Source organism: Bombus pyrosoma, linkage group LG18 (genome assembly GCF_014825855.1).
Source record: "Bombus pyrosoma isolate SC7728 linkage group LG18, ASM1482585v1, whole genome shotgun sequence".
Taxonomy (NCBI): Eukaryota; Metazoa; Arthropoda; class Insecta; order Hymenoptera; family Apidae; genus Bombus; species Bombus pyrosoma.
This window is the reverse complement of record NC_057787.1, coordinates 2,035,070-2,045,637: the sequence shown is the minus strand read 5'-3', so window position 1 is coordinate 2,045,637 and position 10,568 is coordinate 2,035,070. Positions and strand designations below refer to the sequence as shown.

Genomic DNA, 10,568 nt, shown 5'->3' with positions numbered 1-10,568 from the left:
ATAAATTCTAAGATTTATAGCGGGTCCTTAGGCTAGCTGAATATGTACTATGGAGATGCATCGACATCTGGCAATCATCTTGTTCAAAGGATGCGGTCTTTGTGTAGCAAGCCACGGGACAGAATCCGTTGGAGTGTTTACTGCCGCGTGCCGCTGCTGTATTTTTTCAAGGAGAGCTATACGGTTACTCTATGCCTTTCTTTAGGTAAACGTTTATCCGTTGACCGCGGCTACGTTGGCGACTGATTGTCGCCTCGGGCCCAAGCTCATTGTTGCAAATCTCGAATAAACACAATCGGATTGAATGACAATTATTTAATTATGGCTATGGTAAAATCCGGATTACAATATTACGGGATTCTCCCCAAGTTCCGAAGAGAGGCTCCGGTGTTCTTTCATCTCCGACATATATGTATATGTATTTTACTGTTCTCTTGTTACACAATGTGTGGAGAATATGTCAAACAGCTGCTACATTTAAACAATATTTTCTAATAGAATATTTCAACGATAAAATAAATAAAATAGATAAAACGAAGTAAATTGATGAAGAAACGATTTAAATAATAGACACAAGAATATTTTGAATTGTTAGATTAGCCCCGGTGACAATTGTGCTCTCTTTTCTTTCATTTTTTTTATATTTATATCAGGTAGGTAGGTAGTTGGAACACATCTCGGTAGAGCGCAGAAATATTACTTGCAAACGTGACACGACGAAGAATTTCTCAATTGTCAAGCGGAGATCGAGCGAACGTTCTTGATAGAGAAGTGATTTTAACTGTATATTATTAGTTGTGGCACGCCATTCACCGTCTTCGACCTTAGCACGCCATTCTCGTACGCCATTATTATTTCCATTCCATTTTCGAAAATCCTGAAACAATCACAGATACAAATCGTTCTGCACATGTTGCAGGTAATACACCAAAATTCTGTCTCATGTTTTTTTACAAATATATATAAGTGACGTCTCATGTCTTGTCTTATGGAATCACCTACATACGATTTAATATCTATGATAAATTCTTTGTTCATTGTTCTTACCTTTGGATGGTGATCTTTTTGCCGTGGATAAATTGAGTTGAAATACTTGTCTGTCTTATCATAGTACTAATACTGCCGACTCGACTGCGATTCGTATTGAACCAGGTGAAGCTTCCTGGCAGAACTTGAAACGAGTTGTTGAATCGTGGGAAACCAAAGGGATGAAATTCGAACGAGCCAAAGAATGGCGGTCTAATGCTGTTACTGCTTGGATGACTATGCACGCTGGGTCCGAGGTGTACACTGACTCCAATAGGGTCTTTGGGACAATTAAAACACCAATTAATCACATAGTTCTTACTACTATTTAAACATCTATTATTCGGTTAATTACTTGAATACGTTTTTATCATTCAGTGAATAAGGTAAATGCATATTTATTTGCGTGCTTATTATTTCATTAATATTTCATTTTAATAGATAATTCATTCATAATAATAGAAATATTTCATTCTATGTGTTTTAGGGTGCATGTAGTTGGTACTACACAGATTCACCGATCAAAGACTGGCAGGATGGGTTTACTTACTAGGGAACTCGAAAGAAGTAGTACGAAAGAATTCTCTAAATACTTCCTCAGCGTTTCTAAACATGAAGGGTCCAGTGAAGCACGGATTAAAGTTGTTCTTGTATCGCTTCTCAGCATGGAACGTTTGAAGTCCTTCCTTTCCATATTGATCATAGATGCTTTTTTTCCTTTCTGAAAAGCACATAAAACAATAAGCGATTATTACTAATTGTAAAATAAAAGTTGTAAGCGGATTGCTTAGTTTGATTTGTTGCAAATTCCAAGAGGCAAGTACTGCAAGACTTGTCAGGTTAGTAGAATACGCTGAATGATTTGTAACATCAATCTGAGGTCGTCCACTGTAAGAGCAAAATCATTAAAGAGGACAGCCTCCGAAGAATTTGTGAAAACTTTAAGAGATCAAATAATTCCAATATTGAAGACTGTTTCTTAATATAAATACGATGGAACGATTTAGTTCTTTGAAGAACTGCCTTTCTTAGGAGGAAATTATTCGTAGCAACTTGATCGTTCTTGTTTTTCAATCAGTCGAACGATAGCAAAATTGTTAGAGATGCGGTAAGATTACAGGCAATATTATCTCCGTTTACGGCGAAAAATGTATCTTTCGAGTTTTCCACAAGGACTCGTAGAGAAACTGGTCAGGAAAACCTATTAGAGATTCCTGAGTCCTACGAGTTCGAGTAAGGAGTGACTCTTTTAAGGCGAATGAGGGATTAAGATACCTAACATATGCTGAATTTTTCGTCAGTAAAACATTTGCTATGCCTCAAATAATATTTCTATTCTTCGTCTATGTTCCGTTAAAAAAGTAAAAAAAAAAGTGAAAGAGAAGAAAAGACAAAATCAAATTCAAAATAAAGAATAAAAATAAAATAAAATAAAACTGAAAGAAAACGAAGGAAAATGTTTGGCCACGGAGTCGACAATAGGACGACGAGAAACGACTGAAACTTACCATCAATTAAGACTTCGTACGCCTCGGATATTTCTTTGAATCTCCTGTTCGCTTCTTCTAGGTTTTCAGGGTTTTTGTCAGGATGCCATCTCAATGCCAATCTTCTATATCTGTAAGGTAATGCTTTGTTTAATCAACCGACCAGCGATGCTTCTTTATAATAGAACTTAAGAAGTCTCTTGACTCCCTCTAACTGAGAGTGCTGATCGACTTTTAGATCAGAGCCAGCTGCCTCAACGGAGTTGAAATAGAAAGCCATTCATTCAGTCTTTCCCCACCCATGGCATTTACCATTCGTCTAATAAAATAGCACCAGTGACAAACAAGTAATCACACTTATTTATGATAAGGTAATTCATTTGAACATATATATGCAGTATCGCGGACATAAGGCCTAGGAGTTAGCGATACAATGTCGCGAGACCCGAGGCGTTCTTCAATCGTATAGTTTTGTAAAAAGGACCTACGTGGTCTTGGCCACGAACGGTCGCGGAACACGTACGTGGTGGGTCTACGAAAAGACAAAAGAGATGCGAGAACAGGCAGTTTTAGTTTGGAAGTCGGAGAGAATAAACCGAGAAGCCAGAGAGTGCGAGTTGTGTTGTAGAGTATAGTGTTGTTAGCGTTGTCGAGAGAGTGGTCCGCGTGAGAAAGAACGTTGGATCCGTTGTGTTAAAAGTTGTCTAAATTGTAGCGTGTTATTGCGATTAGTTCATGTTAATCTACCATCGTTTTTCTGTCTGTATTTGTACAATCCATTCATTATAAATAAATCACAAATATCAGGATATAATAACAGTATATTCCATTGAAGATACTACATATATATACTCGCCATATATATATATATATATATATATCTTTATAACATATCCTCGTTAAACTTGGCTTTTTCTTTATAATTTTTTTAATACTAATTCAATCTTATAATGGAATATTAAATGCAAGTTAAACATTCGAGTATTCTTGTACATTCTTCTCCGTTGATAACTGGCTGCTCTGCTCTTACTGAGTTATTACTTACGCCCTTTTGATGTCCTCCTTTGTGGCGGTGCATCGCAATTCTAGTATCTCGTAGTAGCCAGCCATCGTTCAAAGTGTTCGCACTTGGGTATTAGGACTTGGGAAATCACCTGTCACTAGCAATGCAGAGAGACGGTTATAGTAATTAGCAGGCCAATTAGCAGCCATGTAACGAGACACGAACGAATCAGAAGGGAAAGATACAGCTTTCGTTCCGACAGTCTAGTTGCTTTGAACGAAAGGGGCATCTTTAGAAAAGACAGAAACCACATAGGAAGGAAAGCTTGATAGTATAATGTACGACAGAGGTTTCTAAACTTTCCGAAAGTTACGATAATCTGGCCATTATTTTTAGATCTCCCAGTATAAATTTTCTCGAAGAAAGAAGACCTATATACCTCCACATTTAGGACAATTTTCTATGATTTTAACAAATTCAATAAAATATTGTTTCGACCAATCACGGGGAGACGCGATCTCAAAGAAGCGCGTCAACGGGAGTTGTAAATTCCCGTTACGATTTGAATAATCGACGCCGCAAATAGGTCGATCCCCTATTTCTGTCACGATAATAGGGGTGGTTGAGGGAGTATAACGCTAATTTTAATAGGTTATAATATATATACTTACAACAACTATGTATACTTTAATATTTGATACAATTATGTCGTCTGTGAAACTACGAGTGAGACTCTTTGTGTTGGCGAATGTGATTTGATGGTTGTCAAGCTGAGATTTGATTGTTTACTGTTTTCGAGCTGAGATATAGACTGTTGTCTAGCTGAGATTTGACTGTTTACTCCTTGTCCGCTCTCCTTACGAAGGAAAGCTCGGTGTGGGTGTTTGTTGTATGAAGGAAACGGATTCGTTGTTCAAACTTTTCGTTAGGAAAGTGAGGATTAACGATCCGCGATACCCATTGGTTAGAACCGACGTTAATAGATAAAGATAGGTGGAGGAAGCCCCCTACCAACGTGGCTCATGGGTGACATTATTCGCGAGAAAAATTCGCTTTTTCTGTTAGGTAAATATCTGCCTCCTCCATAATTTGTATGAGCGCACAATAAACCTAAGGATTGTTCTAAGGACCATTCATAAAACAAAACACCTACAAGATTAGAGATTCCCTCAAGTTAAAATTAACTTTATGGTGTCTTCCTAGGTTTATTGAGTGTTATGTCGCGTGGGACATCTGCATTCAATCCCTCGCTACCTTGCAGCCGATGACCTACGCGCCGTTCTTCAGTCCCTCAATAAACCTAATGACCCCCGTAAAACATTAACCTTGTTATATATGCTAGCAATTTACATGTTTGCCTTAAAGTAATTCCTAGTCCTATAAATATTTTCAGTCTATAACAGCTTCTTAAAGGTCCTTGGGTTTGTTATGCGTTCGTACTAATTAAGGAGAAAGCGAATATTTCTCTAACGAGAAAGCTGGGTTCTCCCAAGAATACCCACACCGAGCCTTCCTCCGTAATGCTACGAGAACGCAACTCACTCGGATAAGATACTCGGACAGTCAACATCGGATTGCTTCCACAACTCTCGAGCAAGTGAGCAGGCAGTCTACATCATCTCGTGCCAAAGGACAGTTCAAGAAACCTCAAGAAGTCAACAAGTCGAATACAGTCAGTCGACAAAATACATCATCATACGCAACGACACGAAAAGAGTCTCAGATCGTACTCACTCGTTGTTGTCCATTCAAACATTCATTCTTGTATAACACCGAAGTTGTTGGGTCAATTAAATACATAGTAACCTGTTCATCGCAGCGTTATTACAATTAATCACCCTTATTATCCCACAAGAAATAAGGGATCGTACGATTCGTGGCGTCGATTAGTCAATCGTAACGGGAATTTACGACTCCCGTTGGCGCGCTTCTTCGAGATCGCGTCTCTCCGCGAACGTGCGAAAGTTCATTGAGGGTCTGAATAACGATACGTGGGCCTTTGGCGGCCAGATAACGAGGGATGGCGTGCGGATTGTATCACGCGATGAACAACAAAGATTTTATTATGTTGATGACGCTAATTTATTCGCAATGGGACCTTATTGCCGAAGAAGGACCATAAAATCAACAGCGATTCGTTACATTGCTCTGTTTACCCCCTCTCGTGGCCTCTATGCCACGTCACTCTTTCGCTCGCGAGTAGCAAAATCTTTTTCGGCGGAGAATCCTGCGAAGAAGAAACTGTGCCTTCTCTCTATAAATTCTCTTTTTTGGAACAAATATCTTAATCGGTAGATTCGTATTTTATAATTCATTTGCTATAGAAACTTTAAAACGTTCCAACGTACAACGCACAAAATATACTCGCAAAAGTATCGAAAGAAGGTCGCGCAGGAAAGTAATTGCCATTTTCAAATAATAACAAACAAAAATGGGCTTTAAATAGTTTTGTTTGTTCGTAACTTTTATCGTAATTTTTTAGTACAACCACCATCCCTGTTTCACCACTTATACTTCGATGTTCTATGATTTTTTGTACACACAATTAGCCATACACTTGCGTCGTCATCTCGCATAACCCATCGTTTCACGCAGTATTTAATTTCAACCTACAGGTTCCTGAAATACTTGGAACGAAGGCACACAGCGATAATCACGCCGCGCCTTGCGCTGTTGCCACTTTAAGTAAACAAAGTCCTCGCTGGCAACCGCAACTATCCAAATATCTCGTTCATCGCGCAGGGATCGAAAACGAATTCGTGGCTGCTAAACAAGTCTTTATCAATTTGACCGTTCACTGTTGCTTTGTTCGATTTCTACTGCGCGCGATCATTCGTGAAAATTCCAAACTAAATTCCATGAAAATTTCTCGCGGTGTTGGACATTTCTTCCAAGTTTGAAATTTCAATTATCGGTGGACTCGTCAGTAAGGCTACATCCGGTAATCCCTGCCTTAGACGCAGAGGGAGTATCGCCAGCTGCGGTATTTGTATTGTGCGGTATCTGTATATTCGACCGCTAGCCAGAGAGACAGACTCGTTGTCGTCGTAGTAGCCCTCTGGTGTTGACGGTTGGGTAGCCGAATCGCCCGGGGGGTGTTACGTCCGTGTTGATGTCCTCTACCTGTCGGCGTCCTTTTGTTACCGATCCGCCACACTCTCCACTACACACGCGTTTTTTAGACGTCCGCGATGCTTCTGTCATGTAAAATTCAGGGTTGGATGATAAAAGAAAAGAATGCTGAGTCGTAACCTAACTATTAATCTTCTTTCATTAAACTTTATTATAAATTCACCACTTACAAGCAATGGACTGACTGTTCGTATCGTAAACTTGGCATAATGTCATATGACAAACAATTATTATTACACGCAAAATGAACAATCTAACGCTTCTTTTCCAGGAAGCTCTCTTGCATATTGTCGAACGAACTTCAAACGGACACGTATAATACGTTCCCAAAAATAGCTTGCTTCTCGAAAAGCTGAGAGCTCTCGCTGCGCATTTTCGCCATGTGCAGACAAATATCCACGTGGCTCCGCGTATTCTTCAAAAATCTGAGCATAATGGAGGTGTATGTACAACAGATACTCATGGGCTATAGACAAATATCTTATAATATATAGTGACGTAGTCTGCAATTTATTATAAAATAATTGATCCGAGAAGAATCTATTATAAAAGAAGAATGCTGAATATGATAGATATTGTCGAATACTAATCGAATAAAATCATTTAGTTAATTTTCATAGAATTTGATACTTCTTCAAGGAATCAGTAAGTCTCTCGCTAATAGTTTAATAGGTCCATTGACAGATCTAACGAAGAAATACCTAACCGCGATTACAGCAAATTTGTTCATATTATTCGTTACATAATTAATATCTGTATAACGTACAGCGATGCGGATGGTATTGAAGAAAAAAGCTATTTTATTTTACAACTTACTTTTACTTACAAGGTGTTTTACTTACAAGATAAGTAAAAAAAATGTCAAATGATAACATTGAAACTAGTAATTTATAACGTCTAAGCCATTAATTTACGTCATTTAAACTATTACTTTATACGTTTAAATCATTAATTCTTAACATTTAAACTATTAATTTATAACATTTAAGCTCTTAGTTTACAACATTTAAATTGTTATTTTATACATTTAAGCTCTTAGTTTACAACATTTAAATTGTTATTTTATACATTTAAACCATTAACTTTTAACATTCAAGCCATTAATTTCTAACATTTAAACGATTAATTTATAGCATTTAAGCCATTAATTTATAACATTTAAGCCATTAATTTATACTTTTAAACTATTAATTTGTAACATTTAAGCTCTTAATTTACAACATTTAAATTGTTATTTTATACATTTAAGTCATTAACTTTTAACATTTAAGCCATTAATTTCTAACATTTAAACTATTAATTTATAGCACTTAAGCCATTAATTTATAACATTTAAGCCATTAATTTATACTTTTAAACCATTAATTTCTAACATATAAACTGTTAATTTCTAACATTTAAGCTATTAATTTGTAACATTTAAACTATTAATTTATAACATATAAACCATTAATTTATAACATTTAGGCCATTAATTTACAACAACCCAACCAATAATTAACAACATTTAAGCAACTAATTAACAACTATTAACGACGATATTAATTCATAACAATAGAAACATTAATTGACAACATTTAAAATATTAATTTATAACAATCAAACCATCCTTCAAGGAATCAATAAATCCCTCGCAAATAGCCTAGTAGATCCTTTGATAGATCTTACGAAAAAATACCTAACCGCGATTATAGCAAATTAGTTCATATTATTCGCTATAAAATTAGTATCTGTATCACATACAGCGATGTGGATGGTATTGAAGAAAAAGCTATTTTATTTAAAACTATAATAAGTAAATTTACTCGTTTAGCTTGAGAGGAATAAAAAAAGAACCTGACTTTTAAGTAAGCGTTAAATAAGAATTTTAAATATCGCAGACAGTGATGTAGGTGTTATTCAAGAAAAAAGAACATTTTATTTTGTAATTAGCACGAGTAAATGATCGAATATCGATAATATAATATAATGCTTAACATGAATTTTATCTGTCCGATTATTTAATACCTTAACTTATTTCACAGTAACGTCATCGACTGCCGTTAGGTCTTTTTCCCCTTTTTGTTCAAACTAATTGATAATCGAAAACTAGTATCAAAGAAGTATGAATTTAGTCTTAGTTTGTAGAAACTATTAAAATGATAAAAATGGATATCGCATTAAATCGTTAAAGACGCCTATTAACGCTAAAAATTAAGAAATTGTTCAATTTGATTTTCTTATAATGGAAAAACCGCCTCCTGCTATGTCAAAAAATCGTTACAGTTTGATTAACATCCCCACACCTTGTCAAGCTATATAAGGAACATGCAAGTCGCGCGCGAGTTCTTTCGTGCTTGAACTCCCGGAGAGTGAACATGGAAAAGGATCTTAAATATAAGGTAAGTGAAAAAAAATATCAAATAATAACATTGAAACTAGTGATTTATAACGACTAAGCCATTAATTTACGTCATTTAAACTATTATTTTATACATATAAACCATTAATTTCCAACATTTAAACTATAAATTTATAACATTTAAGCTCTTAATTTACAACATTTAAATTGTTATTTTATACATTTAAGCCATTAATTTTTAACATTCAAGTCATTAATTTCTAACATTTAAACTATTAATTTATAACATTTAAACTGTTAATTTATAGCACTTGAGCCATTAATTTATAACATTTAAGCCATTAATTTATACTTTTAAACGATTAATTTCTAACATTTAAACTGTTAATTTCTAACATTTAAGCTATTAATTTATGACATATAAACTATTAATTTATAACATGTAAGCCATTAATTTATAACATTCAAGGTATTAATTTATAACATTCAAGCCATTAATTTATACTTTTAAATCATTAATTTCTAACATATAAACTGTTAATTTCTAACATTTAAGCTATTAATTTATAACATTTAAACTATTAATTTATAACATGTAAGCCATTAATTTATAACATTCAAGGTATTAATTTATAACATTCAAGCCATTAATTTATACTTTTAAATCATTAATTTCTAACATTCAAACTGTTACTCTCTAACATTTAAGCTATTAATTTATAACGTTTAACCTATTAATTTATTGCATTTGAGGTATTAATCTATAACATTAGAGGTATTAATTTATAACATTTAAATCATTACCTCATTGCATCTAAACTGTTAATTTATAACATTTGTGTCACTAATTGACAACATTTAAATTATTAATTAACTACATTCAAACTATTGCTTCATAATATTTCAGCTATTAATCAACAACGTTTAAACAATTAATTTACAACATTTAGACCACTAATTTATAACAGATATACTAATAATTTATAATAATTACGATATTCATTTATAACAATTTATTATTAATCTAAAGCAGTTACACCATTAATTTTTAACAACTACGCTTTTAATTTATAGCAATACACTTCATAATTAAAAAGAATTCTTCTCTTAATTTATAATAGTCATGCGTTTGTCTATAACAGTACAGTTATTTTCATCAAGAACTGGCATTCAATATAAAATAACACAGTTCTAAATCAAAAACTAGTATCACAAAAGTGTGAGCTTAGTTTTCGCTCGTAAAAACTATTAAAATTATAAAAATGATTATTGTAATAAATTGTTAAAGGCCTCAATTTGCAATAAAAATGATCAAATGATTAAATTTCATTGCATTCTAATGGAAAAACAACTTCTTATAATATCAGCACACCCTTACAGTTTCAGTTCTGCCCGGGCAACCGAAGTAAACAGACGTGTGCTCCGGGGTAGTGATCTGTGAATTTCCTTAGTGCTAAGTAAAATTAGCGATTAGTGATAGTGAAGAGAAGCCTAACAATGCAGCAACAGATACCAGCAATTAAAATTGCAACAAAAGGTGAAAGATATTATATAAGTAGGTCGGTAGATTTACCAGCCC

General features: G+C 34.5%; 1 protein-coding gene across 4 annotated transcripts; it reads right to left on the bottom strand.

Annotated features, from left to right (window-relative positions):
• Positions 1-360: 360 nt before the first annotated feature.
• On the bottom strand, positions 361-6,092 carry LOC122577183 (dnaJ homolog subfamily B member 6-like). 4 transcript variants are annotated; one of them, XM_043748322.1, is made up of 6 exons: positions 5,980-6,092; positions 3,559-3,673; positions 2,535-2,644; positions 1,577-1,747; positions 1,048-1,306; positions 361-877 (listed from the first exon to the last, which is right to left on the bottom strand). In XM_043748322.1, exons 2-6 carry the CDS (start codon positions 3,621-3,623, stop codon positions 778-780), a joined length of 705 nt encoding a protein of 234 aa, XP_043604257.1. In that variant the 5' UTR covers positions 3,624-3,673; positions 5,980-6,092; the 3' UTR covers positions 361-777. The 4 variants fall into 4 exon arrangements, with proteins under 4 accessions (XP_043604257.1, XP_043604258.1, XP_043604259.1 ...); XM_043748323.1 differs by having other exon boundaries at positions 6,060-6,089; XM_043748324.1 differs by having other exon boundaries at positions 6,008-6,084.
• Between the last annotated feature and the right edge of the window lie 4,476 nt (positions 6,093-10,568).

Coding starts and splice junctions, on each gene's coding strand:
- LOC122577183 (XM_043748322.1), bottom strand. CDS start 3,623: ATGGCTGGCTACTACGAGATACTAGAATTGCGATGCACCGCCACAAAG. Junction 1,748..2,534: donor GTACGAAGTCTTAATTGATG/GTAAGTTTCAGT, acceptor TGTGCTTTTCAG/AAAGGAAAAAAAGCATCTAT. Junction 878..1,047: donor AAAAAGATCACCATCCAAAG/GTAAGAACAATG, acceptor TGATTGTTTCAG/GATTTTCGAAAATGGAATGG.